The sequence below is a fragment of the Cibotium barometz genome, chromosome 63 (genome assembly GCF_041138505.1).
Source record: "Cibotium barometz isolate CiBa-2024 chromosome 63, ASM4113850v1, whole genome shotgun sequence".
Classification (NCBI taxonomy): domain Eukaryota; kingdom Viridiplantae; phylum Streptophyta; class Polypodiopsida; order Cyatheales; family Cibotiaceae; genus Cibotium; species Cibotium barometz.
The window spans coordinates 4,308,607-4,322,276 of record NC_141108.1 but is presented as its reverse complement, the minus strand read 5'-3'; the positions used below and the strand labels follow the sequence as shown (position 1 = coordinate 4,322,276).

General features: G+C 38.9%; 1 protein-coding gene across 1 annotated transcript; it reads left to right on the top strand.

Annotated features, from left to right (window-relative positions):
• Positions 1-4,265: 4,265 nt before the first annotated feature.
• On the top strand, positions 4,266-6,959 carry LOC147603587 (peroxidase 5-like). Its single transcript, XM_086795954.1, has 4 exons — positions 4,266-4,891; positions 5,374-5,562; positions 5,835-6,000; positions 6,402-6,959. Exons 1-4 carry the CDS (start codon positions 4,676-4,678, stop codon positions 6,818-6,820), a joined length of 990 nt encoding a protein of 329 aa, XP_086652080.1. The 5' UTR covers positions 4,266-4,675; the 3' UTR covers positions 6,821-6,959.
• The last annotated feature ends 6,711 nt before the right edge of the window (positions 6,960-13,670 follow it).

The window sequence follows — 13,670 nt, the reverse complement described above, 5'->3', positions numbered from 1 at the left end:
TGCTTTAATAATTGTTTATTCTCAATATTTCTTGTAAAAGCTTTGGTTTTCTTGTTGTACTTATGTAATTATTCTAAATTTATTGTCTTTCTCAAGGTGCAATTTTTGTGCTTAGTAAATCTCTTTGTAAAGTTGTTCCTTTTTAGGTTTTTAACACTCTAATTATTTTGCAATGGTGTTCGACTCAGCCTCTGCATTTTCCATATGAAATTGAGCATCCTTTAATGTCCACTTTAGGTCCTTAAGGCATGTCTGTGCTGCCTCTTTTTTATGTCTCTCCTCTTAGGCTAGCCTTGCTTTGATCTTAAGAGCCTCAACCTACTATTGTACTTGCACCACCTTAGCATTTGCTTAGTTTTTCCTAATAATGTGCTTGGTCTTCCATGGATTTTTCATACTTTTTCTTTACTTCTATATCATCATCCTTGCTCTCAACACCCTTATCTACTCTCCTAAACTCTTTGCTTTTTGAGGAGTTAAAATTGCTAGGTGTAGAGCAATGCTCACTTATTGGATAGATAAGTTTGATTTGTCCTTTGGTGAACTCTTCATCTTGATTATCATTATCTTAGTAACCATTCTTGAGTAGGAGATTGGAGCTCCTTGAATGTGCTCTATTGTAGCTTGAATGTGCTCTATTGTAGTTTGAACTTGCCAATATCTTAAAGTACTATGAGTGTCACAAAAGAGATACGTTAGTAAGCTCGATATATCTTGACTCCACCATCATTGTTGCTAATATGAGTATTGAAGTCCTATTTTTCCCATGATTTCTCAAAGAAGTTTGCATGTGAATTGCTTAGAAAAGGGATCTAGAGAGCACATCCGTGTGTTCAATGCACACTTTGACATTTCCATAAACTATGGATCCTTCTTTGCATAAAAATTGCCTAGACAAGGGACCTAGAGCGCATGCTCAACCATGCGTTTTTCAATGTGCTTTGTATCAATGTCTGAGCCTTTTTACATCTAAATTCTACTCATCCATGTATATACCAAAGAGACACATGTGTCTATTCATTTTAAGCATATTGTAATGCTCAAAAATTTTCACAGCTTTGATACCACAATTATGTGGCTTATAGATGTTTATGAGGAGGATTGGCAAACTTTTTACATAACAATGTCATTTAAACAAGTGGAACATGTAGTAAACTAGAAGCTCTAGGGTTCTCACATCACTTGGTGTGTTAGTGTTTTCTATGGGTTGAGCACCAACATAGTACGTTTAAATTTTAATTTACGATTGTATAATTTTGTTAAAAAAATGATGCTATATGTATGAGATTTTAATTACAAAAGCAACTAAACTATGCAGATTATTAATAAAAATTGATTGAATTGCAAAAAACAAAGTAGCTAGCTAGAAAAATAGCTAGCTAGCTAGTTTGTTGCTTTGCCAAAGAAGAACCAACTAGCTTGCTGATTCTAAACTAGCAAAACCTATTTATGTTAAACATAGTAAAACATAGCTATGCTAAATTAATGTAGTGAATTTTAACCATTGAAACCTAATTACACTAAACGAGTATAGTGGCACACGTTGTGCAAAGGGAACTAGCAAGATATTTTTAATTATTGAAACCTAATTACACTAAACGAGTACAGCGGCACATGTCATGCAAAGGGAACTAGCAAAAAATGTGTAGCACATGATATAAAGATCCCCACCATCACAATGATGATTACATGGCATAGAGGGAATAAGCTTGGTTGACATAGATTGACATTAAGGTGACACGTGCGATATAATGAGAGCAACATGGTGTTTGTTTACTGTTAGCACAAACAACTACATGGTGACACATAAGGGAAGTAGTAGTACAATAAGACTACTGTGGAGGAGTACATGTGGCAAATTTGGTTTGCAGCTATGGAGTTTACACATGGAATACTTTTTGTAGGGGAGAAATAAGTCATTGCATGACTACATTTTCATAAGACTATGATACTAATAAAATCCCACTTAATCAATGTTGTATGACTGCATTTTCACTAGACTATGATACTAATAAAATCCCACTTCATCAACGTTGCAACCATAGCTAGTCTTTCCTTTGAAGAGTCCTTCTTGTACCATCCTTCCAAGTAATTTTCTCACATAGATCTAACAAATTTTTCGACATAGATCTAGCACACTATCAAACTATTTTAGATCATTCTCCTCCATTTTGGGTATAACTTCACAATTGACGTACTCTTGTAAACCCTCCTTGACTATATCGTGATGATGCTAACCATGCCTCTCTTTATCTCTTCTTTCACCTTTGTAATAATTTTAATTTCTTCTCTCTATGGGGCATGAATTTCCAATCTCGATTTGTTTTATGAGGTCTTGAGATGATCTCTTTAAGCTCATCAAGCTACCTCTTAAGTGTTATGTTCATTTCCTAGAAAGAGATGAGATAGGTTTTAAAGATGGACTCTACCTACCCATGCATAGCACCGATAGGTTACTTACAAATTCTAAATAATTATTTGTGTTTAACTTTTATGTAAAAAATATTTTGAATAGATATAACCATTTGATATAAGAAATAAGAAATTAAGGTTCATATAAGAAATAAAAAATCAAGGTTCATAAGAAAAATGATAAGGAAAACAAACTTGTTAAAGTTCTTTTTGATATAAAGCTAAAATACTCATTGGCATTCTAGGGCACCCATTTTCCTTGAATAAACCATGCTTCCAAATTTTTATTAATGAAAGCTACTTGATATCGGCACCAAAGGTCATAATAATGCCTCCCTTTATGCAAGAAAATGGTGGTGGTGGGTGAGAAATTTATGGCTCCTCTATCATGTTAAATCCTAGAGTAGCTTGCAATGATGTCATAATTAGTTTCATGTTTTGTAAAATATTCAAACTTGCATGTTATGACAACTACCTAGAGTAACAAAAAGGAGTATAATTCAATAAGTGTAATAGGAGAAGCATGCCTTTAAACAAGGTTTCTCATCATCAAAATGTTCAATTCAAGATTTTAACATGTTGGTGGGTCCATCAGGGAGAATTTCATGATAAAATACTAATTTAAATTAAGCACTAACTTAAAGAAAATATTGAAGTCATGTTACATATTAATGTTACGAGCTCATTACACTCATTTTATATAGAAAACATGCTTTGAAGAGCAAACTTTCTCATTATGTCCAAACACGTGAATTCATGCCCAAAATATATTTTAGGATCATCGTACACTTCATGAAATATGTTGGAATATCTCGTAGAACTTAGTCCATATATTACATACTTGATTATGAAATGTGTGCATCTAACTCTTTTAATTAACTTTTGCACCTTATAAAACATATATTGAGCAAGAAAGGAAGGGCCATTGGTTTATTCATGTAAAAAATAGAAGGTTGAGTGATGAGTGAGGTTATTGTGATGCTAAGCATGAGTTGTTTACCTAATCATTGTCTTTTACTTATAAGGGCAAACATAGATATGGTTGTTAAAAGATTTCATTACGATTATGTGATCTTGTGTAGTACTATAGCATTGTTTTGTGATGTGATACACAAAACATAAGTGTGTGAAAGCATAATAGTAGTGAAACTATATTGAGGACCTACATTTAGTGGGACCTTGTATGGATGAAAGTGGTGCTCATTAGTGTTAAACAGGATGAAAGTGACAAACTAGCCACAATAGTGTGATAAGGAGGGAAATATGAGGCCTCATCTCTCTGATGCTTATCTAGCTTTCTTTTCACTAAACTATCAATTATGTTCTTGTGCGAACTATAAATGCATACAGTTTTCCTTATTGAAAAGAGTCTTAAACCATTACACATGGATATAAAGCGGGTGGGTTCTTTTTTTGAAGTTGATTATAGGTTGCACCCCATGCTAACATGTGATTAGTGCCCTGAGTGTTTGGACAAGGGGTGTTTTTGCTCATCGTAGAGCCGGTTGAAATTTAAAGCATGACGGTTGATAGAAACTCAGAAAAAAAAAAGGATTTTCGGGATCAAAAAATCATGTGAAGTTTTTGGTTGAGTCAAATGAAAGGAAATGTGAATGGTGATGGGATAAACTTTATTGGGAATAGTGAGGGTCATGATGTATGTAGAATGTGCAAAGGTGGTGTCCTTGGTCTTTTTGGGTTGTGATGGGGGATGATGAGAGGCATGGGCGCACTTGGGTGCTAAAAAGAAAGAAAAGAATAATTATTGCGCCCACTAAGCCTTAGAAACAATAATTTCATAAAACCACCCACCACCACTTCGTATATGAGTAGTCACTATATATATATATACAAGAGAATCAAAGTGCATGCAGGTATTCGCCACCTTCGTGATCATCAAACACGCCACTGCATCATGGCGCTTGACGTAGCGCGTGCAGCACGCTGCAACCTATCATGCAGCTTCTTAATCTCCGTAGCTTCCCCTTAATCGCCTCCGTTAGTTATTAATTACTCTACTCGCCTGATTCGTGCTGAATTCGGCCAGTATTAGCTTAGCGCTACATGCAAGCCACTGCATCATGTCGCTTGACGTAGCGCTGCAAGCTATCAATCTTCGCAGCTTCCCCTTAATCACCTTCGTTATATATTTAATTACCCGACTCGCCTGATTCGTGCTGAATTAGGCCAGTATTTGCTTAGCACTGCTAGCCAATAGATTAGCTTATCGGTTGACAGGATTAAGAAGAGAGGGGTATTGATTATGGAGTGCAGTAGGGCGACGCTTCTCTTAATCCTTTTCTTCACCCTTAATGGAGCTGTGGTGGAAGTGATTAATGCTTGTAGTGTGGGCTTCTACAACAGCCGCTGTCCGAGAGCCGAGGTCATCATCCGGAGTGTTGTGAGCAACGCCATTTCCCACAACAATGGCATAGGAGCTGGCTTGCTTCGCATGCACTTCCATGACTGCTTTGTTGAGGTGAATAATCAATGTATCATGCAAAATGTAGCTTCTTATATCATGTAATGTGTGTGGGTGTGTGCGCGGCCGCACCCGCGCATGTGCGCACACACACACACACCAGTACACTGTGAGCAAGGAATAGAAGTAGGCATATATGTGTGTTTGTGTGTGTATACATAGAAGTAGGCATATATATATGTGTGTGTGTGTGTATACACACACACACACATATACATATGTGTTTGTGTGTGTACACACATATATGTGTGTGTGTGTATATACACACACATATATGCCTACTTCTATATGTGTGTATATACACACACACACACATACACACACACACACAAACACACATATATGCCTACTTCTATTCCTTGTTCACAGTGTACTGGTGTAAGGGTACTATTGGCTTTCTTCTTTTTTACAAGATTCATGTACTTTAGTTGATTTTGTGTCTGAATGACCTGCCATCTTACATTTTGTTGGGTTTGTAGGGCTGTGATGGCTCTGTGATGCTTGACTCCACACCAGGCAAGAAAGCAGAGAAGGATGCCATTCCGAACCTTAGTTTACGCGGGTTTGAGGTGATAGACCTTGCAAAGGCTGAGTTGGAAGCTCACTGCCCGAATGTGGTGTCATGTGCTGATATCCTTGCCTTCGCTGCCCGTGACAGCGTCCACCTGGTGATTGCATTGACTCTGCAAGTTCATCTTTAATTTTTCTGATTTTAATGTCTTGCTCTTGAAACTTTGCCTTTCCAACCTGTTTTCACCTCCATATCAAATTGGTCTATATGACATCTGATCTTAAGTGGCAATCTTGCATGCCATTCTCATGCTAAGCCTAGAATAATCACATCATAAACTCTTAAATATCTAACAATGGTTGAGTTGCCCTTCAAATTGTCAACTTGCTTTTGAGTTGATTACTGTTTATTTTGGGAATTGATGATCAGCTTGGAGGGCCTTTCTGGCAAGTGCCTGCGGGCCGTCGAGATGGATTGGTTTCCAATGCATCCCGAGCAGTGGCAAACCTACCAGCTCCATTCTTCAACGTGAAGCAGCTCACACATAGCTTTGGTCTCAAGGGCCTTACTCAAGATGAGATGACCACATTATCAGGTTAATCTATATCTCCACCATTACCAGTGAGGTGCTCATAGTTGTCTATAAATCCGCATTGCATTTTTGTATTGCGCCGGCCTCAGATATAGATCAATGATGGTCCCATTATTAAACAGACATCAACATACCAAGGTGTTCATGTTGTTTTAAAAGTATCTGGAAACAATCATGAGAAAACCCCCATATCACATGCATGCAATGAATATTTATTACCCTAGAAGCTTGTAAATAAGCAAAAAATGCAGCTTTTAGTAGCTTAATCAACAAAGTGTTAAAGAGCATCCTTGCTCCACCAATGCATTCCAATACATGAATTATAAATTGATCTACCTAGCCAATGAACTTGGAAAGGAACCAAAAATGCCTTCAAGAGAGCTCAACAGTTCTTGTTCTTGCAGGAGCCCATACCATAGGAGTTGCCCACTGCACATCCTTCAGATACAGGCTATACAACTTCAGCAACTCAAATGCAATGGACCCGACCCTCAATGAGCTATTTGTGGAGAAACTCAAAGCCATGTGTCCACTAGTTGGCATGAAATCTTCTGACCCGAGTGTTGGTCTCGATTCAATGACACCCGACAAGTTCGATAACGCTTACTACTCCAATGTGGAGCTTGGCCAAGGGTTATTGCAATCAGATGAGGCTCTCTTTTTAGACCCCATAACCTCCATGGCAGTTAGAAGCAATGCCAATTCAGAGCTCTCCTGGTCCTCCAAGTTCAAAGAGGCCATGATTAAGATGAGCTTGATTGAAGTCAAAACAGAAAATTTGGGAGAAATTAGACATAATTGCCATGTAATTAACACAGGATGACATGTGCATCACCCTATCAAAGTGTTCTATTTCAATTGCAGTGGAGACCACTTTTAGCATTGGCACCCCTAATTGCAACCCTTACATAACCTTGATATAAAAACCTAATATAAGTCACCAATTCACCAGCATTTGCCTAGATAGTTATGTATTTGTTTCTTAATGAGCTCCCCATGCTATCTGAGTTGATGCACCTCAGCTTGCCCCTGGGCCAACTGAAGTGTCCCCTGACACAATTTCTCTTAAGCTGCTGAACGCCGACATAAATGTTGCAGATCATCAATATTATCACACCTCTGTTTTCCTGCTCCATGTCACATACATGTAACATGTAGCACAATCAATTCCTCAAATCGTCTTGCGATGGTTCCTAGGCAACAAACGTTAATCACAGGTTCACAGCACTCATGGCATGTAGTCCATGATGCAAGATGAGGCCAAAGAAGCCCATTTAGATCAGTATTGCATAACTCTTTGACACAAAGTGAGCCAATTGAAGACCATCAAATGGGCCACTAGTTGGCTGCTTGTTGTTGATCTTATAAAGCACTGCTAGGCTGGACAGCTACCCATTATAATTAGCCACCATTGCTAGACTTGGACGTGCTGACTGGGGGGGCAGAGCCATCACTTGTTGGAGTGCCAAAACCATCGAAGCTTCGCGATGTATATCGAAGTTAAAGGGTGTTGAGATAGTGGAGACAGACATTGGGTAAAATCTGGGGGAGGTGAACAACTGGGCATCTACAATGCTGAGCAAATGCATATGCTCAATGCCTTGCTGGGGGTTGATGTTGCTAAGCAAGGTCAACCCACCTGGTATGATGAGCATCATCCATGCCCAAAGCCGCGGTCCAAGCCATGAGGCAATGCAGGCAGCTCTTCCTCCTCTTCCTTCTCCTCTCCTCTTCATCTTCACACAAGATCAATTATAGTGCATGTACCCAACTGATTTCTCCATGGTGCTCTCAACGGGCACTAGCTGCAGGTTACACATGTTTGCTAAGCTTTAGGATGCAACAGCATCTGCTCCCTTCGACCGACCCCTCCTGCCTACCCGAAGGTGTTCCTGTACATATCAATGGCATAGTATGGTCAAGCATTGTTGCTACGTAGGAGTTAATACACAGAGCAGCATGAATGTACTGCATTGTTATTTTGTGTTGCATGAATAAATCTTGGATGGTCGCACCACATCCCTCGTGTGTTTGCTTTGTGTTCATGTTTCTCTCTCACACACAGAAGTGGGGCAGATTGGCTAGTGCGAAGACCCTTATAAAGGCTACGATCCACCTGAGTTCCAAGTCCCACCATTGGTCACATATGCACTCGTGTTGCATTCTATTGATGTTAATACCCCCCCCCCCTCTCTCTCTCTCTCACACACACACAACTATCAAAGACTTGCCTAACTCCCTATTATTAAAAGCACACTGGTTAACATTTCTCCGCACAACTGCACTCATTTATGCTTTTAAAAATCATCGAGCTTACGACTTGTGTATTGATGGTTGATCCATAGGTATTGAGCTTGCAACATGTGTAACGCCAATAGCTTAGGAAAATAGCTCATTGATAGATTAGCACAAGAGCAAGACTCTATTGCACAATGGAAAAGTATGTTGCATTATGAGAGAGAGTGATACAAGTCCATAAGTATTCACACACTTAAACTATGGTCAATCGGACGCCTAAGGCTCATAAGGGGCCTATTGCTTATACAATGCTTAATCTCATAATACATGCATGAAGTACATTCACATGAAATCCATTTAAGCTTGATGCGACACGTTTATGAAGCATGAATCACCATAAATATTCAGCTGGACCATTTTTGGGCATCTGTCCAAGTTGTATATTTAGACATGGTTGCTTTATAGATTGATCATACATGCTTGTGGTGTCTCTGTCTTTGCTATTTAATGTAGAATTATAGAGGAAACTCATGTTAACCCATTGTTTGATCATACATACTTGTGGTGTTTGTGAATTTGCTACTTTTTATATTGGCAACTCCCATTGTTTGATCATACATACTTGTGGTGTTTGTGAATTTGCTCCTTAATGTAGAATTATAGAGGAAACTCATGTTAACCCAACAATGGGTTTTAACAAGAGTTTCCACTATAATTCTACATCAAATAACAAAGACAGAGACACCATAAGTATGTATGATCAATCTATGAAGCAACGGTATCTAAATCTAGAACTTGGATGGGCACCTGTGACAAAATATTTATGGCGATTCCTCCCCAAGAACGTGTGGCAACAAGCTAGAATGGATTTCCTATGAATTACTCCACGCATGTATTATGAGATTAAGCATTGTATAAGCAATATGCCACTTATGAGCCTAGGGTGCCCAATCTACCACAGTTTCATTGTGTGTAAACACTTATGGCCTTGTATAGAAGTCATTCCCTCTCATAATACAATATACTCTCCCATTGTGCAATAGAATCTTGCTCATGTGCTAATCCTCTCTCTAATCTTCTTCTCTAATGCATGCTAGTGAGCTTGTATGATGAGTGTTGTGAGGTGAGAGGAGGAACGAGGATTATTCCCTTGTGGTGTTGCCAAAAATGTTATTGCCCGTTTCGGCCTCTCCTAGAAATACATTCACAAGAGATTACCTTAGTAAGATACAACTGCCATGGGGATATTTCTAATGGTGGAGCTCAAGGTCTCCAAGCTCCACACCTCCTTGGGTAGCAGTTTTTGTCTCACCTTCTCCCACGAGATGTTGTCATCCACCACATTGCTCTATAAGTCCTCGTCCCTCCTCTCACCTCAAAACACTCATACTATAAGAACCCTACCCCCTATTCTATCAAAATAACTACATTAGAAGACTAAACTAAGTGTAGGGAGACTCACTTAAGGCCTCTATACATCAATATCCTATTGTTCGACAATTCCAACAACTTAACTATTTGGAAAAGACCTTGAAAAAACCTTACTATAGGAATTGAGTACGATTCCACCAAGTAAGAATATCCATTTCATAATTCTCACAAATAAGAGGCATCAACAGCATCCTCGTTTAAGAAATTTTACCTTTCGCTGCTCAACTTTTACATTCTACCCCTAAATTTTCTATTTTTATCCAAATTTTCTAAATTTACAAAGAGGTTTGGTCTCTGGTTTAAGAAAGCACCCGCAACTCGAGTCCACCCTTCCTCCCACTTTCTAGTTGTTTAATCCATTTTAGCTTCAACCAGCTCCAAAGACTCTGCCTAACACCATCTAATCCCATGGGTTATAGCGCCTACCACCTCCCCACACTGGCCCTATGGAGCCAGTGTGAACTCAACACCCATAATTGAAATTCCTTTATTCATTATGCACTCACCCATCAAGATATGAAAATAGAGTTCACACATGCACCCCACAGAAAAAATAGCCCTTTATTGAATTAGTAACATAACATAATCTATCAAATAGCAAAACACCAACAATATCCAAAATTTCTACAACATAACCATGATCCTCAGACCAGGAAGGTATGCACCATTCAGCCTGAGCACTCTAGGACCACTATGCAGTCTAGCGGGGGAGGCCATATGCCTCACATCCAAATTCTATAGTATCCAAATGGAGCCCCTTTTGATAGCCATACCACTCCCAAGGCACGAACACTCTAGTGGCTTGGAGCTCACATGAGACCATCACTCAAGAACAGTCCCCAGGCACCCTGCCCATTGCCGCGCCTCTATCCTTCACACCGATCATGCTCAGAGTACACCCATGTTTGACCAAGATGGGTCTCAGATGACCGTCCTCGTGGCGTGATGCACCTCTCGGGTGACATCCCCCATGGTAAATTTTTCACTGTGTGGATCTTTCACATGTGTTCCACAAGAAAACAACAAGGCAATAACTACATTGTCCAAACCAATAAGACATGATTCATACAATCCATGCAGATCAAGACCATGTAAATCATCACACAAGTTTGACGAGACATTCTCTGCTCCCATCGCACGACTCCGAATGATGATGTCTCCTTACTTAAGCTCACTAGTCCTTTTTACTCGATTAAGCCATATGATTCTGAGCTCTCTTCTTTCCTCAATTGTTCACAATTCTTAATACTAGTTCACAATCGACCTAGAGTTTCTTAGTCTACCTAAATCCCTAAATTATCTAGGATTCAATCCATGGGATTTCTTAGAGTCTTAGTCTTCAGCATTCAATCTTATCCTAGACATCTTCAATAGGTCTACCAATCATTTAACTCAACTCTAAGATTAATGTCATTTCAGGGTCATGGTCTTAATTATACACCATGGTCTACTAGAAATCTAGATAATTTCAATGAAGACAATTTGTGTACTTGTCCTTCTTTATATATTTTTAAACAAGACTTGATGCTCTAAGGGCCTTTATTCAAATTTAACGCGCACAATTTGAAAGTTTAGAGAGAGAATAAATGTTCTTCTCTTTTTCCGTCATTATGCATACCTCTATTTACTATTCAAATTTACCCTTATCCTCAATCCACTCCTCTATTTTTGAGATTAAAAACACCCCTCCTTGGAGTGATTAAGTTTTAGTTTACTTAGTATCAACTCGGGTGCAGGTTGACCACAAGGTTCACAATGTGCATGTTGATTTAAAGTAGGCCCTAATTTACCCTTATCCTCAGTCCACTCTATTTTTGGGATTAGACACAACCCTCCTTGGAGTGATTAAGTTTTAGTTTACTTAATATTAACTTAGGTGTAGGTTGACCACAAGGTATGCACATGTTGATTTAATTTAGGCTCTAATTTATCTCATGAGGCTCCATCTACATGATTTTCCTAGAATTTCTAGTACTTTATCACCTAAGGGTTTTAGGAAAAAAATTCTCATCTATATTTTTCCTTAATGAGCCCTTAGTAAACAATATGAATGCATTTTATATGCACATAAGTGCACAATTGGTGCATCTCACAAATTGACACAGATTCCATAAAGTTTGCAAGGGAAAGTGTCCAAACCTAACCTTCCCACAACTTCACCTAACAGAGGATGAATTTTGGACTTCTAAATTAACTTTTATCCTAAGGTTCCAAGTTTAACCTAAGTTAAAATTAAGCCAAATTAGATTAACCTAATTCAAGGTTAAATTGAATCAATGGTCTCTCTTATGATTTTCGTATTCAAGGGTGATTTCTCTCAACAAACCCCTTCTCTAAATTTATTACAAAAGTAAAGGTTAATTTTTAATTAACCAAGTAAATTAATTAAATTAGGGTATGGTTAAGGCTTAATTTAAGGCCACAAATTTTATATTTCTAAGACTAACTTGATCCTTGATTCAAATTTATGAATTAATATTCATCCTAGGCCTTGGAGTATAAAACCATGCATTTTTTACAAAACTGTTAATTTATGTAAATACTATATAGGATGTCATAACCAAAGGTGTAATATTAAAGTAATTTATCTAATCTTGCAAAGATTTTAGAAAGTGCAAGTAATCACATTCTCATATCAGAATTTAGTGGTAGATCTTGCATTAGCATTCTGTGTAGCTTTAGCCTCTGTTATAGAAGTGCACTCCTCAAGTAATGTAGCCTCCAATTACTCCAAAATATGTGCAAAAAGTATACTAGACTTTGACCAACGTGTAAGAGATGTAATATTTGTACTTTGTGACAATTTGTGCAGTAGTACCAAAGCCTTTAAAGGTCACAAGAAAATTTTATGGATTTATAGCTAGAGGGGAGAGGCCTATATATAGCAAACACATGCATGCATGAGAGTAATTAAGTTGATTGCACAAGTGAATCCATGTTAACCTATAGAGTGGTTGACATACCTCCCTTTCTAATGGTGACTACATCCTCGCATCACCCAAATCAGTGGTGAAGCTGCCTATTTCTGGGGGTGGAGAGGTGTGGATGGTCTCGAATACGTCATGAAGTTAGCATGCGAGCTTAAGTGGTATGCTTTGGGACTATTCTGTCACCGCATGCAGGACGTATTGGTGAGAAGATTTGGGTAGCCCTAGTGGTAGCCCTGGTGGTAGTAGGTAGCATGTTGAGGAGGCATGGAAAGTGATAGGTGATGTACAAGTTCTTCATGCTAGCCCTAGTGGTGGCAATGTGTTAAGCCAGCATGGAAAGTGATAGGTGATGTAGAGGTTATTTATGGCAATGTGTTGAGGTGGAATGGAAAGTGATAGGCGATGTAGAGGTGGTGGCAATGTGTTGAGGCAACATGGAAAGTGATAGATGTAGAGGTTCTTCATGCTAGTCCTAGTGGTGGCAATGTGTTAAGGCAGCATGGAAAGTGATACGTAATGTAGAGGTGGTGGCAATGTGTTGAGGCAACATGGAAAGTGATAGATGTAGAGGTTCTTCATGCTAGTCGTGTGGTGGCAATGTGTTGCAGCCGCATCATGGAAAGTGATAGGTGATGTAAAGGTTCTTGTTAAGGCAACATGAAAAGTGATAGGTGATGTAGAGGCTCTTTATGGCAATGTGTTGACTTCGTGCTAGCCCTCGTGGCAATGTGTTGAGGTAGCATGAAAAGTGATAGGTGATGTAGAGGTTCTTTATGACAAGGCCTCTATGGTTATGGAAGTGGTATGGACCCTTCAATATTAAGTAGTTAGTAGAAGCAATCCATACCCTGTTGACTAGCAGAATGAGCATGAGGACCACCATAGAGTGATTAGCATGGGTAGATAGGAGTCCAGATCTTTATGGCACACGACATGAGAGTATGTGCCGATCTCACAGCGTGATGCTTAGAGATGAGGCTTCTAGGTGGAAATACGTCGGCCAGGGAGAGATTATGTTGGCATGGAAGTGGATTCAAAGTAAAAGGTTGCATGGATTGAAGCTTGTTGGGGGTA

What these genes read in the sequence shown, in the direction of transcription:
- LOC147603587 (XM_086795954.1), top strand. Translation starts at nt 4,676, where the DNA reads ATGGAGTGCAGTAGGGCGACGCTTCTCTTAATCCTTTTCTTCACCCTT. An exon ending in TCCATGACTGCTTTGTTGAG is followed by an intron (nt 4,892 to 5,373) that starts GTGAATAATCAA and finishes TTGGGTTTGTAG; the next exon opens with GGCTGTGATGGCTCTGTGAT. An exon ending in TGAGATGACCACATTATCAG is followed by an intron (nt 6,001 to 6,401) that starts GTTAATCTATAT and finishes TTGTTCTTGCAG; the next exon opens with GAGCCCATACCATAGGAGTT.